Here is a 19,115-nt window from a genome sequence, read left to right on the forward strand (position 1 = left end):
CTTCTGTTAGTCTCCRCTGTGATGTAGTGGAAAATCTGAAGAGTTTTATTGAGMCAGGAACATTACTAGAACATTATCGGATGACAACTATTTGGCAGTTAGCAAGACTTCTCTCAGCAACTCAAACATGAAACACGAGGTCTGACATGGCAGCCTAAAGACTTCTTTTTTTCATTTTTATTTTATCATAAAATAAAAAAATACAAGTATCACTTGGTGAATATTATATTTGTCARCCCATTTAATTTCTACCCATTTATTTTTACTGCCTACAGATGAAAGTAGCTTTCAGGAAAATGAGTAAAATAGCATCCATGACAAAAACACTGAGCAATAAAGCATAAATTAAGGGTATTACTGCCATTGCATAACAAAGAGAGCATGTAATTAAAACAACAGACAAACGCGGCCTTTGTATACTTTTCACAAAAGAGTGTTGAGAATGTGAATTTGGATCAGGACAGATCCCAGTCTTTCTTCGGAGGCAGCTTTACTGCCGTTTGGCTGAGTTCTGTTGTGACGTAGCAATCATCTGTCTCGCTTGCACTGCAACCTTTAAGGCAAAAATAACTAAGACGTCATAGTTTCAAGGCACATATTTTCTGAAAGTCATTTTCATCCCAAGCTGGAAGCATTGCAACATGTTAGCAGCAGGAGTTATTTTTATACCGTTACCCTGAGAATAGAAAGCTGTTGGTAGTTTGAGCTGTTCTGTGAAAAAGGCTTATCTTCAGGTATATTTAGCTGACTTGTGTTGCTGAAAAGGACAATTAAGCGAGGAAGTGGAACCAATACAACATTTTTAGGAGGTATATAACCTTGATTGTCTTACTCAAGGTGAGAATTTAAAAGTGTCCCTTTGGAGTTCCTCCAATTTTTTTCACTTGTGTTGTAAGGATTAGCTTATTTACTTACACTTCCTGTCTTTGAATACGGGGGCTAAGAATCCCGGCTCTCTCTAAACTTGTGTAACTAGTGGTTCTCTCAGATACATGTTACCTCCTGTGTACTCTGCCATCTGGCCAGTACATAGTCCGCCAAGTAAAGTCCCGTTGAGAGGGTTGCAGATTCCTTCAGTGGGATAAAATTCTGGATCTTGATACCTATCCCCGTCCTCAGTCTCCTCTCCTTCAGGCTGCTCATCCTCCCACAGGGATGTCTGCACATGATTGTACTCAGTTTGATTTTCACATTCGGTCTCTCGGTGGTAGAAGTAGCTGAAGTTGGACACAATGACGGGCACAGGCAGAGAGATGGTCAGAACACCAGCAATGGCGCACATKGAGCCAACCATTTTACCCCAAACGGTCGCAGGGTACATGTCACCGTATCCCACTGTGGTCATTGTGACAACTGCCCACCAAAAGCCATGCGGTATGCTGACAAAATCCGTGGTGTGGTGGTCAGCTTCCGCAAAGTAGACGGCGCTGGAGAAGATGATGACCCCAATAAACAGGAAGAAGATGAGCAGGCCGAGCTCACGCATGCTGGCCCGTAGCGTCTGACCGAGGATCTGAAGGCCCTTGGAATGCCGAGACAGCTTGAAGATTCTGAAGACCCTCACCAACCGGATGACTCTGATGATGGCCAAGGATGTGGTCGGAGACGAGTCATCGTCTTTGGCCAGCTCTGTTCCCAGGGTGACAAAATAAGGAAGGATGGCGCTGAAATCAATGATGTTCATGACATCCTTAAAGAAGTGGATCTTGCTGGGAGCGCTTGAAAATCGCATGATGAGCTCAAAGGAAAACCAGCATATGCACAAAGTTTCCACCATGAAGAAGGGGTCGCTGAAAATGCTTGGAGGAGGAGGCATGTTCTCTGAAGAGTTCCTACCATGGGAGTGATACTCCTAAAGAGGAACAGGGAGGAAATACAGCAAAAGTTTGAAACTAAACAAGTGCACAATAACAAAACATAAATTATATTAATTGGTATTAAATTCTAAACACTAAAATGTATAAAGAGTGTATAATGGAGTGTTTTCATTTTATGTCATCAAACTTGGTGGCCATTTTGGTAGTGTATAAAAACGAAAACAAGCTAAGTCCAATGTTACCAAGTAAGGTAAAAATAACATACTCCTGTAGTTGAAATTGTTCTGATCATGAAAAACATTTACTGTATAAAAAGTATCAACAATTAATAATCAAGTAGAAGAATGTCAGAAGCTGTTGGGGAAGAGAAGATGTACATAGCTAATTAAGCTATATTAAAACTTTCAGCAGTAAAAAGGACAGGGGTCAGTGATGGGTGGATATTGTGTCAGGTCGGCCCTCTGACCTAGTTATGTGTTCATTGATAAGATTGAATTGCTTGAACCTTTTTAAATGCATATGTCTCTTGTGTGTTGTGAGCCCTGCTGGGTCAATCTGTTTTGTTTTTTTTGCACAGTAGCACCAGCTGTTTTCCTCCTTCAGTTATGGAAACATTTTCAATTCAGGAGCAGGGAAACTTTCTCATTATAATGTGATTTATAATTCATCAAAACCAAAATATGTTCTCATTGGTTTGCTCCTCTTGATACTTGTTAGCCAGTATGGTGCTTTTATGGCCAAAAACATGTTTAAAATATTTAAAACAATATATCAGAAGTTTGTTTAAAACTGCTTTACTGATCACCATGAGTGTCTCCAACATGGCCGCAATGTGTAACTTTTGGAGCTCGATGACATCAGTGAAGACGCAGTTAGGAATGTTTATGCTAAGCTAGGCTAACTAATAACAGGCTTTCAGGTTCCATTGTTAGCCTAAAGCATAGACTACTCAATAAATACACATCTATCATCAAAAATATTCACAGTTCATATACAAATTTCTAATAAGCTACGCTGATATTTACTGCTATTGCCCTTTAAGGCAGCATGCGAAACGTCTTTTACATTTTGCACTTTCTGAACTCTTCCTCAGACCACCTGTTGTTCCATCTGTCAAGTCATTTATCATCATATTTCTGCGCAGGACGATATGACACTGGGAACATGTCCAGTCAGAAGTACGGTGATAAACGACCTGAATATAGAACAATATGCTTTGTATGTTATAATGACATGTGTGTCACATATACATACATATATATATATATAGGTTGAGAGAAGCTTAAATCAAGAGGGAGTATTGATGGTGACTTTCAGTAGCAGGTTGGTGACAGTGTTTATTACTAACGCTGGATATCTGCAGTATGTGTTGATCCGCTCCATGGGTTCTCCTAATGCTAAATATAACCCCTTTAAGATCTCTAAGGAGAAACATGAGTGTCTTCCTCATCCATCTACACCTTCCCATCTCCCCGTTTAACACTGCTGGTGAACAGTGGGCGTTCTGACTTGGACAGGAGAAAGTTACAGTAGTTTCCTGACAGCAACGCCAGCCTGGCGCAGCACAACACTGCTGGAGGAATGTGTTAACACGACCCAGTGTATCCTGCTCATCCTGCAGGACCTTTGAATCATTGGTTCCAAGCCATCGGCGAGCTTTGGCTCTCACCCTTGCTCATGTGTACGGTCATTTGTGACCTTTCATTAACACACCTAACCGTCCCTTCGCTCCGTCTGTGTTCTAGTTCCCAAGTGACACTCGGTGTACCCTTCCTGAATCCATATCAGATTTAACAGCCGGCTAAAATAATCACACCCTAAGCTTCCTGCAGTATTTCTCTGGTCTGCTTCCAGGGATATTGGCCAAAAGCTTCCCGTGCCAGTATTTTTCCTTCAAACACACTCTGGCGCTCTCCAGGAGAGTGTTTACCTGAACACCTGCCTCACACGGCATCATGTTTCCTTTGACCCAAATAGTTAAGCATATTCCATTTAAAAACTCTGTACCCTGGTGATTTGATATGAAGGCTGTAAAATGTGCAACATTTGGCTGTGAAAGTTTATTTGGCTCAGACGCCACTGCTATAAATATTAAAACCTGGACGTGTTGATAAGTAAGTCCTTTAGGAATTAGCCAAACAGAGAATTTCCTAGAAAATACTCCTGGTGCTACCAGCAACCGTTTGGAGGCAGATGTGGCGCAAAATCGTATCGCTTCAAATGTGGTTCTGGCAAATAAAAACAAAAATGAAAAGAGTAAATTTGTTTTAACGTAAATTACTAAACCTATAGGGTTATGGTTGGCAGAATTAAGGAGGATATACTAAACTATTCTAATGTTTAGATAAAGAAGCAGCTTTTTGTAAGTCTGGTTCTCTTGACTTTTTCTTTAGGTACAAAGAGAAGCCGTCAGCGGCGGGACGTATCGTTCTCCACCCACTGTGAAAACCAATGATTTAAAATAGGTCATAATCTTCTCATATTTTACTGTAAAAAATAGATAATGTCTACCAGCAGGAGGTAAAAGTTTAGACTGAGAGACTCAAAATCCGTCATATTTCAGAGGATCAGAGTCAGAAACAATAGTGTGTAAAATAAAATGTGACCCTTGCTATGACTAGATAACTGGATATTTTCTTTGAATGTAATATAGGCTGTATTATGGTTTCTTTTGCTCCTTTTTTAAATTTAATTTCATTCCTCTGCATTGTGTTTTGGTTCCATTTAATTCCTCTTAGCAAACCATGTACATAAACTAAGATATTTCAGGTTATTTCCTAACATATTTAGATATTTATTGAGATGAATTGTCCGAAATGATACAATCTTATTTATAATGTAATTGCATTATACTTATTTTATCTTTAAACTTGATCAGATTCCAATTAATTTTTAAACAATGTCCCTGAATGACCTCACATGCAAAACGGTAAGAAGGAAAAATGTCAGTGTGTCACGTACTAAATGGAAATCTGGATGGCGAAGTTACCTGAAGCCAAAAAATAATAATAATAAAATATATTTTTATTAGATCTAAATGTAGGAGGTTCCTTCTCTTCAGAGTATTTCTCAATCATTTGAGTTTCTTATTCTTTCCCGTCCTGAATGTTTAACCCATGTTAACTTCATTACTTAGAATGGATCAATTTTGTTCCACCTAAATCTAGAAATATACCAAAACCAAGAGAGTTTTCCTGTATTCTAATTAGTGGTGCAGTTTTTCTGGTCAGCTGCTGATTACAAGTCTTTAAAAAGCCTGACCTGCTGATTTGGATTTCGGCCGATTCCAGTTTTGTTTTTGTTTTTTTTCCTGAAATGTTGCTAAATATAGCAAGAAAATTGCTGAGTTGGAAACGACGGCAAACATGCAGACATGACCTGGTGGGTCGGTCACTGCAGAGCAGAAGAGGACAGAGGCTGCTGAGGCTGCTGAGGTTGATGAGGTCGGTGGATCAGATCGGATTCATGTACCAGAACTATCCGATCACCAATCTCCCAAAATGAAGGAGATTGGTGCTGATAAATCTGTGCACCTCCAGCACTAATCTTTTTCCGACACATGGTGTCCTGCATGCTTTAGGTGTTTCACTGAGTAACTGCAATCCCATCGACTGCAAAAGTACTCAAATTGGAATTACGAAAATAAATTGGCTTAATGAAAACACTCCCATATATTATACAGTCATAACATATTGGCAATTTTAACAAAACCGTAAAACAAAACGTGTTTTTCTAATCAGTTTCTGCAGCAACTGAAGGCATGCTAGCAATGCTAACTAGGCAGCGCAGACATTTAATCAGCTGCGCAGGACAGGGGAAGCAGTTTGGTGTGTGTGTGATAAGAATCTTTAATTTTAATTGTGCTGTCTTTTAATAATTAGGCCTGTCACAATAACACATTTTGCTGGACGATAAATTAGAAGTTATTGCGATAAACGATAATATTGTTGTTTTCAGCCCATTTTTAAGTGGTATAACAGTAATGGCAAAATAATAATTCAAGAAAACTTTCTCAAAGATCAGTAAACTTTAAATTCTAACGAACATTTAACACTGGAACTGGAAGACATTTTAAATCTACAAAATAAATAAAACAACAAACAAAAATCATTTTAAAGTCTTTGTAAACAAAATTGTCCTTCAAAATAAGAGCTGGTTGAGACCAAAGCACCAAACTGAAAACTTTTATCATCCAGTTTTTGGGAGAAAGAGATAAAATAGAGATAAATGATAAATCACACCAATGGAAATGAGTTTGTTTTAATTTATCATGTGATTAATTCAGGTATTGCTTATTGTGACAGGCCTCGGTCCAACCAATGACTGGGTTTGCAGATTAGCCTGTGGTTAGAAAACCTCTGCACAAAACAGCGTTTGCCGTGTTTTTAACATGTGGCGTTGTTTAATGCGCTGTGCTTGATGGAGTAAATGTGACTGAGTGGACCTGAGCTGGACCCATGCAGGACAGTGGGACCCTGAGCAGCAGGGAAAGGTCCCACTGGGGCAGAACATTATGTTCCCAACCTCTTTCTTGAAGTCAGGCAGCGTCTCCAGGCAGAAGATGAGAATGGACAGCACTATCACCATCACACTGATGATGGCGATAATTCGGGCCCCAGACGAGGACTCGGGGTGCTCAAACAACATCCAAATTTTTCTCTGGATCTCGTTGGACGGCAGGGGCCGCTCTTCCTCTTTAGGGAAACCCTCGTCCTCCTTGAAGCGGTTCACGATGTCCTCTCCGAGCTCGTAAAACATCAGCTCGTCCATGAAGATGTCCAGGGGGATGTTGGCGGGCCTGCGGAGCCGCCCCCCGGACTGGTAGAAGTACAGGATGGCATCGAAGCAGGCGCGGTTACGGTCCAGGAAGAGCTCGTTCCGAAGCGGGTCAAAGTACCGGGCTCTCCGCCTGGGATCCCCGAGCATGGAGTTGGGGAACTGGGCTAAGGTGCGAAGCTGGGTTTCGTAGCGCATTCCTGAGACGTTGATGGCCAGCCGCTCACTCAGAGCCCAGCCGCTCCGCCACAGAGCCCCCGAACGCCGCCGCTCTTTCTTCTTCTCGTTCTCATCCCCTTTGTTCTCCTTCTCTCCCTTCTCCTCGGTGTTGAGCTGGTTCTTCAGATGTTTGTCCTTTTCCGTGTTCCCCTCGTTCCCTCTGTCTCCTTCTTCGAATGCCTCTGGATCTCCACTATCCATCCCTCGGARAGATCAGATGAACCTCCCACCTGAGACTTTGTAGAACCACTGGACCTGAAGGTGGACGCTGTCTAAAACCAGAGGGATGAGTCCATCAACGGGAGTTACAGATGGCAGTGTTAGATACTGGACCTGATAAGTTTTATTGCACTTAACTCATTTTCCTTAGTTTTAAAGAAATACGGCAAGCAAAAGTGCATTCACTGCAAAAACACAAAATCTTGCCAAGTATTTTTGGTTTAGTTTCTAATGCGAATATATTGGTGCATTTTAAATAAGACAAAACTTACAAGAAACTTTTCAGCAAGATATAGGAGCTTGTTTTAGATCAATAAGTCCTTAATATTGAAGAAGTACTTGTTCCACTGGCAGATTATTTCACGTATAACAAGACCTGGTGGAACGAGTACATTTTCATAAATTTTAAGGAATTATTGACTTGAAACAAGCTCTTATATCTTGCTGAAAAGTTACTTGTAAGATAGTGTTGTGTTATTTCAAGCGTAATGAGATACTGCACTAGAAATGAAAAACAGTTTGTAAGCTGTAGTGTGTCTGTAGTGTTCAGACGTAGTGTGAGAAGAAAGTCTACTCACTATTTGGAAAGCGAGCTGCTGAAAGACACTAACTGGAGGAAGAGGATTCACATTGTTCGCCTCCTGCTGCTCACCAGGTAGTCCGTCTTTTCGCCTGTCATTATGTGTGTCACACAAACACAATCCTTCCTTTGGCTGTCGGCTCCGGCCGGCGATGTGATCCGCTGTGCCCGGCCAGACTCAGCCTGGTCACAACCTCTGCCTCCAGTTGTTTGTTGAAGGAACATCCAGGATCGCGCCCTGTCCCTCTGTGGACGAAATGTTTTAGGAGCGCTGTCGTGTTGAAATTGGATCCCCGGCAGACCCTTCCACCTCCTCCCTGTCCTGTCCCCTCCACTTCAGCCATGAGGCACGACAACCTTCAACCTCCCTATCGAATGACAACACGCCTGAGCCCAGCATGGGGCTTTTGACTGACAGGAGGCCCCGACCCCATTTCATTACTGCCGAGGCTTTTGATTTAAAACCTTGTTAATCATTTTTAATAAGCCATTTGATTTAAAGGTGTTTTATATTTCAGTTTAGTGTGGTGAGGCAATGATTTTAAGATGACTTTGATATTCACTTTGTTCACTAAGGTTGTTCTGGCAACCAAAGCACAAGTTAAAAATAATTTTAACATCTCAGAATTATTACTATAATTAAATTATATATCTGTAAAATATTTTGGAGATTTGTACACATTTGTCTTTGGACTCAAATTTGGACTTTTGTGGTTTTATTTGGGACTTAACTCTAGACTCAGCAAAAAGCCCAGTGTTAATTTAACTCTGAAGAGTGTGGACTATATAAACACTGAAAAAGTGTTAATATAAACTCTGTGGGAGTTAACAACATAATTCCCAGTGTTGATTTAACTCCCACAGAGTTGATATTAACACTTTTTCAGTGTTTATATAGTCCACACTCTTCAGAGTTAAATTAACACTGGGCTTTTTGCTGTGTGGAGAGTTGAGTGACTTGCTTGTGACTTCTTGTCACCTCTGGTAAGTTTATTATCATGGTTCAGAAATACTTCCTCAACTACATTTATTGCATTCTCTTCAAAAATATTTAGATTAAAAAAAAAAAACACAAATTAACTTAATCTTGTTTTGCTTGATAAAGAAAATCAGGTTTATTTACAGAAATCTCCCAATGATGTAATTAACATAAGTATAAATGATTTAATTAAAAAGATATTTATGTATGTATTTAGTCTATACTTTTTCTTTTAAGAGAAAGCAAAAATGAGTGAGTCTTATTTTAATTATGGTAGCCTGCTACCATTTTCAATTTCCATTGCTGATTTGTCTTTGATGGTAAATGAAAGTGGAAACCTTAAGACACATCAAATAAAACGATAATTATCCATCTTGTTTTTCCAGAAATGTTTTAAATAGTGTAAATTAAGAAAAAATAAATCAATTAAATCGATTTGGAAAATGTGGTTGCATGTACTCTACCAAGCAGTACCGTGATACACCACCAGAGGGCGGTAATGTTTTGTAACAGAGGCTGCTGTATGTTGGCGACATTTCCTCACAGCTGCCTTCATTCATAGCAAACAAACCCTTGTGCTTTTTCTGGTCGTCTAATATAGTGTGTTTGGCTGTGCTTAATGTGAACTAAAAGATGAAGGCAACAAACTAATCCTATGAAATTATTGAATGAAATGCGTCAAATACAGGTTTTACTGTGCTGCGGCTTTGCAGAGCAATCATTTTACCCTGTGATGCTCCTGACATGACTACACACACATAGAAATTAGAAAAATTACGTTTTAATGTGTGTTTTTTTCTTTTTTTACAAATTAAAATATGTATATCAGGGTCAGAGTTGGGGCTACATGGTTTCTGCTAATTATTTGCAAAGAAAATCACCTATTTGTAATCTTTTTCTGGTTTCCACTGTGCATATTAATTCATCTGGAGGCATATTTAGTGTTTTGAAGTAATAAATTTGTCAGTTATAGAATTTTTTTAAAAGATATAATCTCAAGTGTTGGAGGACTTCAGCTGTTCGTGGGTGGCATTGTGACCTTTAACCCCAATGAATACCAGGAGTCCACTGTATAGCTGATGGATGGTCAGAGTTGATCTGATGCTGGACGGAAACCTTAGGAACTGCAAAACATGTGAAACCGATGGGAGCAGCTTCATGTGTTACAACGGCCAAGTCAAAGTCCAGACCTGAATCCAGCTAAGAGTCTATTTTGTGTTTTAAAAAAAGCTCTTTTCTGCCTGAGCATTTTTTTTAAAGAAGAATAAGAAAAATAGTCTCTGGATATGCTAATCTGGTAAAGGAGACTGAACACAAGTTTGTGGTTTAATGTGACACAGTGTCAAATACCTCAGGTTGTATTAACACTTTTGGAAGGCTCTTTACTTTCATAAACCGGTGTTTGTCAATATTAAAGATTCCTTAGAAAACAAATGTTCAAATTGAGCAATTTAGTTTTTAATGTAAAAGAAAAAAGGGCATTAGATTACCTCGCTGATTCAAAATATCCTGACCCTGTTCCAGATCGCCCCAGATTTAAAGATCACCTGCTATGGGGGAATTTTCCTGCCATAATTCAAGAGCACACATTTTCAGTCTGAAAGCAGGACTTCATGTCTTTCTTCTTGAAACTGCTCGGATCAGATCTCCACCTGCAAACCTCTCTGCTCGCTTACGAATAATTTTCTGCTAGTGCTTGGAACAGAAAAGCACTGTCGCCTGGCAACCTCTCAGCCAATAGAATGCAAGTGTTACACTGGGTGCGTTTGTTTCCTTCTAGTCGGTGTGCCTGTATGGCTACTATCGATTGTAGCAGGAGTTTGTTCACCCAACCAAAGAAAATGGATCCACAGAACCAACTGTGTTGCACCTTAGTCACGACATGCTACCTGTCTGTCTCTCTATGATGGATAGGTTTATAGATATGTTTGCTGTCAGTGGTTATATGTAATGATGTATAGACAACCTTTAACAAAAAATGTATATATCTATGAACCTGTCCATCATAGATGGATAGAATCGACAGTATCCACACAGGCGCACCCACTAGAAGGAAACAAACGTACCCAGCATAGCACTTCCATTCTATTCGCTGAGAGGTTGCTAGGCGACGGTAGGTTTTTGCTCCAAGCGCTAGCAGAAAATGTTTGGCAAGTGAGTGGAGATTTGAGAAAGCAAAGTGAATATTTGACAGAGCAGAAGTTTTCAGTTCAAGCATTACATGTTTTGAGAAGAAAGACATGAAGCCCTGCTTTCAAACTTAAATGCGTGCTCTCAAATTATGGCAAAAAAAAATTCCCCCCCACAACCTCCATGTTGATATTTAGCAAGCTCCTGGAAACGTCCTCAAACTTTCAGTCGCATCTAACATGTCACTGTTGCCTTGAAAGACTTTGGATTTTCTTCACCTCCTCATTTCAGCTCTGATTACATCAGTCAGTGCTTAGTGGTCTCCCTGCTGCTGTCAGGCTGATGAACACAGCTAACTGTGACAGTCACTTCACCACTTCATATCCTACTCGGTCACAACGCATGAGGGCTTCTTTTTGCTTCCAGCTACTCAACTTAAACAAACCGACACACAGCTGAGATTACTCTTCCGTTTATTTTAGGTTGATCTCAGTGATTTTTAAGCAATTTCAATGTCTCTGGAAAAAGCATCTCGTGACTGTTGTTCAGTTATTCATTCAAGCTGCAATGCAGGTTGGTTCACATTAGATCGCATTGACATTCATACATTTTAAGTCTCAATAGTAGAAATATGTTCAATTATGACGCTTTATTGATATGTTTCTATTTTTTTTCTCTTCAAAATATAAAAAGATAGATCATGAACATTCCATTGAAATATACTTTATACAGTTCTTGATGAGTTGTTCTTCGTGTCCCAACATTTCAAAAATGAAATCCGGCATAAGTCACAACCTGACGCTCCAGTGGCCACCTCTTCTCCCCATTCAGGCTCCATTTAAGACCACAGTACAATGGACCAGTACCTAAGTCTGTTTTACACAATAATAGCATGTAAAATGAATCTTTGGGATGCTTATGTGAATGCAGTAAATCAGATGTTTATAAAGAGGTTAGACTTGTTAGATTTTCTAATTAAAATAACATTTCATATATTAGAAAACTTTATATAGTGATATAATTTGCTCTGAAACAACTGTAATATTTTCAATTTGTAAAATACTTTTTTTTTTTAAGATATATGTGATTGCTATGTAACTCTATGGAAAGCCATAAAGCCACTAAATAGGTGGCTGAAAACGTCTAAACTGATGACGGCACACCTGTGTCTCGGGGAGCTTACAGTAAGTGTCGATCAGTGGCATTCATGGTGTGGATTGCATACAGTGTCCTCAAACAAAAAGAGACACAATGAAAACATTTTAAAAATGAACAAACAGGTGAGTAAAACCAAACAGGATGCTGCTGAGGAGGTTTTTGTCCAAAGACCGCGTGGCGCCTTCAGGACAAATCAGAGTAACACGCCGACACAAAGCATTTCTGTCCTTTTGGTTGTATGAGGTGACTGCTTTTTTCTTTTACATTTTCCAACACATAGAAAACCTTTAAAAAATAAAACAGACTTAGCACAATCAACATTGTAACTCATCCTGTTAACCAAATCTAAATCAAATGGCAGTATTATGCATCAGGGGAAAAATAAGACATCTTTTTCAGCCTGCCGCTGGCAGACAGCTGCAACGTGGAGAACAAAGATATGGCGAACTTAACAATGAAAAACAGTGGCATGAAAATAAAAACTGCCTGGCCATCTAAAGTAAAAATTACAACTTACAAACAACTGGGTGAATCACAAAGTTTTTTTTGTGTGTTTTTGCCGGTGTGCACGCCACCTCTGAAAAATCTCCGTGGCCATCCAAGCTCTGAGAACTTTCCAGAATGAAAACTGTGTGTTTTGCAAATAGAGAAAGTTGTAGACCCTGTTAAACCTGCGCAGACTCAACAGAACTGTTGAACGCTCTCTGTCGTCTACATCACGCTGAAATGAACGGGGAATGGGTGGAGGACCGTTCAGCTGCCTGAGCTAAACCCCGGACCAGCGGGGCCTGAAACTCACTGGGAAAACCAAACCAAAGAAGAAGTTCTCGAAGACCCCTCTACACTCAGGTTCCCTTTGTCACCGTTTCATTTTCACCATCAGTCTCCCCCAGGTGGACCACTTCTTACCCTTTCTTTATCACTTTCTGACATCATTTTGGAAGCTCTGGGTCTCTTTGATTGGTGCTTGCATGACTGCGTTGTGATACGATGAACTAGCCAGTGGGATGACAARAACTCGACCGTGTGGTCATGACAGATGCTAAGACCTGACCTTTTAAGAAAAAATGAAGACAAGCTACCTCTACACACTCATGCCGACACTGTGAGTGTGAGTAGTTCTCAGTTGCCTCTCCAAGGAAGACTTTGCTGCTCTACAACACGGCACAGTGTTTATAAAGTTATCCGGACTGGAATCATGACGGGAACAATGACAGAAGGCTGGAGGGAAATGGCAAGACTCTGTTCCCCCTTGAGAGATTATCAAGTCATAATGCATGCTGTTTTTTTGTATTGTTTTTTTTATTTTTAATTTTTTAACACATCACTGTGAGGTGTTCACATTATTATTTTTCTATATATTAGAATTTATTATGTTAAAAGAAAATAGCAAAACACCTACATCCACACACACCATCAGCACACCTGAGTCCCTAAAGCCCACGCTCTGAATCTGGAATGGCAGTTTATTCCATGCAAACTTAAAAATCTCTCCCAACTCCTCGCCATATTGCATCTTTTTTATTTATCTTATTGGTCTTCCTGTTCTCCTGCTATCCCTGCGAACGAGGCATCCAAGACTCAGGAATCCCTTCAACGCCGAAGCTTTGAAGATGACTCAAAGGACTCGGTTTTTATCAGCTACAGTCGCGACAACTCTTGCGTTATTGCCAAAGAAAACTAGCAAACTATGAGTACTAATCAAGCTTTCGGAACATGGAGAGCTGCTGTTTCAGTACGGGTTCTGCTTTTGCTACGGAAGATGTGCAAACAAGTCAAGGAGGAAACATGGACTTTGTGACTGACGACAACTACAGCACTTTGCTCAGATGCTACGGGCAAAGTTGGTCAATTGAATGTTTAGAAAGTGTGCTGCTCAACGCGTTACAAAATAAAAACCATGGCAGAGGTCATCAACACTGGAATGAAGAGTGTAGGGCAGTAGTAGCAGAGAGATTTCATCAAACAAAACATAGTTCAGGGTGTACTTTGCAAACATACATGTTTCAATATTCACATTTTTTTTACTTCTCAAAAGAAAATATAGCTCTTCTCTTTAATTATAATCTTTTTTAAAACATTAATTGCATATAACATTTTTTAAATTTATTTTATATACTTTTTTGTATCTCTAGCACCCTTGTCTTCAACTAAGGGCTTGCAGAAAAGACAGTCATGCAAAGTAGTCATGCTGGTAAACAAAGTTACAAAAATGCATTTTTTTCCCCATTATTCTTATTGTCCATCATTTTTCTTTTCCATGTCTGAATGGGCAAGAGTCAGTCATTGCTAAAGGTCTTTCTAGAGACCTTTTTTCRTCCCCAACACCTGTGGGTTAAATTATGTTGCCCACCCCAGCATGAAGGAATACTTCTTTTCCTGCATCCTTTCCACCGACTATTTTTCTTCTCTTGTATGAGACCTTTTTTTTCCCGGACTCTTCCCGGACAGGACCCCATCTCCAAAGACATGGAGCATCGTAGATTTGTTTATCAAAATATAGATTTGTTCTCTTTGTACACGTCCACGCTTGCTCTTACTCTTGGTTCGTTTCTCTGAATATATCCTTTGGGCCTAGCAGGACTCCCTCTTTCCCCCATGAACTTCATCGTGACATTGTGTTGCCAGTGAAGCACTTGTTGGCAGCAAGAGGGACAAGAGAGGCAGGGCAGTATGCATCAGAGGAGTCTTGGCGCCTAATCGGCAGTGTGTGGGAAATATTCACCAGATTGGTCCCGTTCAAAATAATGCAGAACTGTTTGCATTTTTTTGTAATTTAGGCAGGATAGGCCGATATTCCACCAGGGTTTGACTCCATGAGTCAGTCTGTTTACTAATCAAGTCTCCGTCGCCCAGACAGGGGGACGTTTCCAACGTGTGCAGTGAGGCACGGGAAGCTACTGGCAGTCAAAGGACTAAGAGACGATGGTTAGCATGAGAGGGAGTAGAAGCCTCACCCTATATTTAAGATCTCTACTAATCTACTATACATTACAGAGGGTCATTCAGCAAATGCATGCTAAAGGACCTTTGGTCCCCAACATAGATTTTCGTGCAAGCCCACATCAGTACATGAGAGATAAAGATAAGTCTTTTTCCACTATTTAGTGATGAAGACTGTTTAGGGCGAGTACAAAATGACTGGTTTCAGATAATGCTACATGTGCTTCGATTGTTCTGCTTCAGTTAGTGCTGTTTGGTGAGCAGGGCAGTACTTCAGTCTAATAGAAGTAAATGGAAGACTATACAAGTGCTAAACTTTAACAAGGGGCTATCAGGAGGTGCCGTTAAAGACTGTGCATTTTTATATTTGTGCATCTCTTTTTTAAATTAATTGTTGTATTGAATAAGACCAATCCTTTGTCTCTCATGTGCTCCCTCAATGACTTTCTTCTTCTTCTTCTTCACTGGAAAGGAATACAGGAGTGACATCTAGAAGATCCCTTGAATGCATAATTTTCTCTCTCATTGAACTGTGGATGGATGGATTGGTTTTTAAGTCAAGGTATTTCCCAACCAACAGATGCTACAGTGTGTTAGCAGAGATGCTACATTGTTCGTTTGAGTCCAGGTGAAAGACGAGTGCTTGACCGGGAAACTTGCTCAGTAGTTCGGCACTGCAGGCGGCGCCGATTTGGTCAATAAGCAGGATGSCGYTCATAACACTGTCAGAGAGATGTCGTCTGGAATGTGTCATCAGGAGTCCTGTTTTCTCCAAAAGTGTGTCAGTGCAATGCTCAGTCCGCTTGAAGGACAAGGGAAGGGGGCACAGGAAGAAGAACTGGGTGGGTGGGAGGGGGTTCAGGTGAACTGTTGTCAAAAAAGGTGTGGTTGGCGATCCAAGAGGCTGCTTTGGTACCAATGTGAGGAGCAGACCGTGTGATACATATTTATATATTTTTTTWAAATTCATGATTACCCTCTGGTCTCTCTCGTCACCTCAAAGATCTCCTTTCAACTGTCCGTCCGTGACAAGCCTGTCGCTTATGTGGCTCCCGCCGCAATTTGTTTACCAGTTACTGACTCCTCATAACAGAGAAGGCGAATGCTAGAAACTTAACACTGCAAAGAGAGAAACAGAAAGCCGTTAGTGTCGCGTTCACCGCCGCGAACCTCCAAATAATCATGTTCAGTCACGCTTCATATTTGGTTAGCTGAGGTTTCTCAAATGCACATTTWAAAAAAAACGACTAATCAGGTTCTGACATTATGAACAAATGTAAAGTAATCAGGAGTTACCATTACCTGTCAACTGCAGTTTAACTGTGTCAGAATGAAGTGAGCAAATTGAAATAAAAGGCTTCAACAACACACAACAAACACTTAAATCTGCTGGAATGGTTGGTTTGTCTTAAATCATGAAATGGAAACATTACAAAAACATGGAAAACTGACTTTTCTCAAACTGAACAGCATTAGAGAGCTCAGCATGTGACTTGGTGCAGATTGACCTGCATGTGTTTGCAAAACTGCTGTTCAGAAACATCCAGAAATTGTTTCACTTTTCAAAGAAAAAGTAAACATTTAGTAAAATACAACAGCAAATTTAGCGCCAGTCATTTTGTACCTTAGCATTYATGGYGAGTTTGACGTCTTCAGGCTCTAAATTGTGGCTTTAATTGGTGCTAAACATCTAATTTACAGAGAGGAACYGGTGCAAATGGTAATGCTAAGACACAAAATGATAAATTAAAAACATTTCTGAAGGATTTTCMTTTATGGAACCAAGGAAAATGAATGTTGWGTTACATTAAACCCATTGATAGCAGACATCATCCATTACTGCAGCTGCTTTTTAACTTCTTCTGTGTGCTCTTCATTTCTCCACAGGACGAGGCGTGGAGTGGAGAGACGTCACCAGAGTTCATTAAGCCTCCAACAGGCCAGCAAAAAAATAAACAGGTTGGAAAAACATCAGGTTTTCAATAATCACGTTACAATCAATACARCGTTTGCATTAAAAATACCAACCGTAAATGGTTTAAAACAGAATTTTAATGAAAAATTAACTGTAATMATGTTTAACAACAAAGCAGCAGTCAAATGAAACAAAAGTTTTACAGCAAATCCAGTGAAATAATTGCGTTTGTGATGTTTTTATCTGTAATGAATGCACTAAACCAAAGAGCTCTCCAGAGAAAAAAATATTTTTAAGTTCTATAAAGCTATAYAATTATACTTTTACATAGATTTTACATTACATATATATTMATTTTCTGTTTTGATTTAAAACTGATTGCAACGTCACTTCTTAAAACAGATCTAGTTACATTATCTATGAATCTATTCTTTTATTTTATGCAATAAAATGTCTTAWWTTCACCATTTTGTAYCATTGGAAAATTTCTCCTAGGTTTGACAAAATAAAGGCGTGAATTTTTGGAAACTTGTTKTTTATTTATGTTGTTTTAGAATCACAAAAGGAACTTTATGTWCATCACTCACTTTCAGCATCAAGGCCATTAAAACGTCGTCCAGACAGCTGCCATTTTGTTACACACAGACGGCATCGTGGCAAAATAACTAATATCAGCTGGTGATTGGTTTTCGTTTTCACCAAGTTACGTCTAACTTTTTGAAAGTAGTAGATTTGTTTTTTTTAATAAATCCAAATTGCAACTGGAACAGCAGGAGCATCAAACTCAGTTTCATTTTGAGCCGCACCAAAAATCTGACTGTTCTTAAAGGGCCGGTGGTGCCAGAATGTGTTGATAAAGCCCATTTTATCAATACATTCTGATATTAGTGAATAGCTGTTTGTTTCAGCTTTCAATCAGTGTTTCTTAAAATTAAACCATCACTGATCAGGGTTTTGTTTTTTTAGGCCTTTTGGAATAAAAATCACGGATTTTGTGTTACTAATTTAGAAATATTTGTAAGGAATTTTTATATTTGCGCTGATGTTTTATACTCGCCGTATCGATCACGGACTACAACTTGACATCAAGTAAAGCTGAGGTAGCAGTCAATTAAATCCAAAGTTTTTGAGGAATTTCGAGAAAGATTTGCAGGAAAGTCAGAAAAAATTTTGGGAATCTGTTGATTTTGTGAAAAAACTGGAGACTTTTGATGTAATCTGGAATCTAGAGGGCCACAGAAAAAGCTGCGGCGGGCCAGATTTGGCCCCCGCGCCTTCAGTTTGACACGTGAACTAAAACAATATTCAAAATTCAACGGGAACAAGTTATGTGATCTGATGACAATAATTAGTAATCTATTGCAGATAATTTTTTCTATATGGCTTTTATACATGGATCTTTGAGTCTGTACATTTTAATAAACCTTAAAGGTTTTAATMTATTCTAACGGATGAAATCACCTGATCAAAATAATAATCTCCTGTGTTGTAACTAATAGTTATTTTAGTCTTTTGTACAAAATGTGGTATTTCTGTCACTGCAGAGCTGAATTTATGGCTGCTGAACAAACCAGACTTACATGTTTTCAACAGAAAACTGCAAAGTGTAACTGAAATAAAACATGTTAGTTTTATTATTTATACACAGACTGATCCTGTTTACTTGTTGGGTGACATCTTAAGGTTTTTACTGGATTTTATTTAGGGGTAAAGTAATAAAATGGGGAATACATATGGATGAAAAAAGTATTTCTTTGTTTGTTCCACTTAAAAGTTATGCATGAATTTTTGTTTATCACAAAAAAGTTTACATTTTCAAAGACTAAAAATAGTTTTGCAAGAAACTATTTAATAATCTGCAGATATTCAGTCTGTTTTTGTTGACATGAGCTTTTTATCAATAACATCTGGTAAAAAATAATAAACAGCTCTGGGAGAAAATGCACTGAAGCTCATTGAAAACTTCAGGTTTCTCCACCAAATACTGATTTCTGGGCTTAAACATTAATTGTTGTTTCTAAATGAATATTCAGGTGTGCAGCTTTTTCATTATTTTCACCGTTTCTCATTTCCTGCAGGTAAAAACTACATTTTTGCTTTGAATTTTGGAGACATGTTGTCAGTAGTTCATAGAATAAAAGAACAAAGTTCATTTTGCTCAAATATAAACCTGTAAAAAGTAAAATCAGAGAAGCTACGGAAGAGGATTAGGGCCACTGGGGGAAAAAACAAAAAACAGTTCTGACTTTAACCTCAGAATTCTGAGAAAAAAAGTCAGAATTCTGAGGTTAAAGTCAGAATTCTGACTTTTTTTCTCAGAATTCTGAGAAAAAAAGTCAGAATTCTGACTTTAATCACAGAATTCTGAGAAAAAAAGTC

At 39.1% G+C, this 19,115-nt stretch overlaps 2 protein-coding genes across 6 annotated transcripts in view; both read right to left on the reverse strand.

Moving 5' to 3' along the window:
- Positions 1–155: 155 nt before the first annotated feature.
- Positions 156–8,340, reverse strand: LOC103481228 (potassium voltage-gated channel subfamily A member 7-like). 2 transcript variants are annotated; one of them, XM_008436572.2, is made up of 3 exons: positions 7,684–8,340; positions 6,342–7,084; positions 156–1,852 (listed from the first exon to the last, which is right to left on the reverse strand). In XM_008436572.2, the coding sequence occupies exons 2-3, from the start codon at positions 7,011–7,013 to the stop codon at positions 959–961; spliced, it is 1,566 nt and encodes a 521-aa protein (XP_008434794.1). In that variant the 5' UTR covers positions 7,014–7,084; positions 7,684–8,340; the 3' UTR covers positions 156–958. The 2 variants fall into 2 exon arrangements, with proteins under 2 accessions (XP_008434794.1, XP_008434793.1); XM_008436571.2 differs by having other exon boundaries at positions 7,610–8,340.
- A 2,836-nt stretch (positions 8,341–11,176) lies between these two features.
- The window catches only part of LOC103481227 (potassium voltage-gated channel subfamily C member 1-like), a 71,468-nt gene continuing 63,529 nt past the window's right edge, over positions 11,177–19,115 (reverse strand). For all 4 annotated transcript variants that reach the window (XM_008436566.2, XM_008436565.2, XM_008436570.2 and 1 more), the window contains one exon: positions 11,177–15,940. In XM_008436566.2, coding sequence (XP_008434788.1) covers positions 15,927–15,940 — 14 coding nt within the window. In that variant the 3' untranslated portion in view covers positions 11,177–15,926. The remainder of the gene's footprint in view (positions 15,941–19,115) is intronic.

Source organism: Poecilia reticulata, linkage group LG19, assembly GCF_000633615.1.
Source record: "Poecilia reticulata strain Guanapo linkage group LG19, Guppy_female_1.0+MT, whole genome shotgun sequence".
Lineage (NCBI taxonomy): Eukaryota > Metazoa > Chordata > Actinopteri > Cyprinodontiformes > Poeciliidae > Poecilia > Poecilia reticulata.